Below are 1,094 nucleotides of genomic sequence, written 5' to 3'. Positions count from 1 at the left end.
GTATCCACATTTTATGTACCTAAGGTTAACTACATACTGTATTTTATTATCAGACTAATAGTCAAAGAATGAAATAAAACTCCAAAATTCAAGGAAAGTGTAAAATTAGGTTGTAAGCAAATTATTACGAAAATCACAGTGAACATGCGTGTGTTCAGATCTCGCACGTGGATTATGATTTGTCAAGTATATCATATTATTTTTGAATTGTATTGATGCTTATTCTTGTGATTTATTTCAGGTTGTAATGAGAATCCTTGACCCCAAGACAGCTGTGCAGATTCTCCACGGGGGACGAGAAGCAGTTGAGCCCTTGATGCCAGCTGGAGGTTCCTCCACCATTTCCTCCCGACCTCTCTCCCAACACTTAGAGACCCCTCCCCCAAGTGGCCCTCCCCCTCCAAACAACCTACCCACACGCTACCCCCCACCCATGGCAGGAGGACCAGGGGGCTTCCAAGGGCCCCCACCAGGCCCTCCACCTTCAAGAGGACCTCCTTTCCCAGGTAAGCTGTGAAGTTATGTAGTTGTATGTCCATAGGTGTATGACCTAGCTGCTTAAACCAAGTTAGCCCAGGCAGTTCTCAGCCTTGTTTTTGTTATGCTTCTCGATCCCTATTCAAGATCCCACTAACCAACTGTCATTAAGAATCAGTTTTAACTCATATTGCGTGACAAATTGTTTTATTTGCATTTCATATAAGATGAGATACTTTTGAGTGAAAGCTTTCCTAATCAGAATGTTTAATATTCATAAAACAACTAATGTTTGATATTTGAGGGCTTGATGGCCTCATGAATGGTTTTGTAATATTTTGTAATATTGGAGTTTGCCAATATTACAAAAATCATCATGGTAGTAAACCTATCTCCCATTGCCTGACCTTATCAACAAACTAGATGATGGGACTGTTCTTAGATTTTGGCTGGTTACCATTGCAGACAGATTGTTATGTTTATTCAGTTTTTGCTTACTTTGTTGCAGTAGTTTTACATATGCTGAGTCAACTAGTGTTTCCTAAACCAACCAAGTAAATGATATACTCTGGTACTAAAATTAAGATATCGGATATCAGATAAAGAAGACATCTTTA

At 39.4% G+C, this 1,094-nt stretch overlaps 1 protein-coding gene across 1 annotated transcript in view; it reads left to right on the top strand.

The window, feature by feature from the left end:
* Positions 1 to 1,094, top strand: part of LOC119594040 (cleavage stimulation factor subunit 2-like) — a gene marked incomplete in the record, with an annotated part of 17,186 nt that overhangs the window by 6,531 nt on the left and 9,561 nt on the right. Inside the window, 1 exon segment of the mRNA XM_037943068.1 lies at positions 242 to 328. Within this exon segment, the coding sequence (XP_037798996.1) occupies positions 242 to 328 (87 nt within the window).

This window comes from Penaeus monodon, chromosome 33 (genome assembly GCF_015228065.2).
Source record: "Penaeus monodon isolate SGIC_2016 chromosome 33, NSTDA_Pmon_1, whole genome shotgun sequence".
NCBI lineage: Eukaryota > Metazoa > Arthropoda > Malacostraca > Decapoda > Penaeidae > Penaeus > Penaeus monodon.
This window is presented reverse-complemented; position numbering and strand designations above follow the sequence as displayed.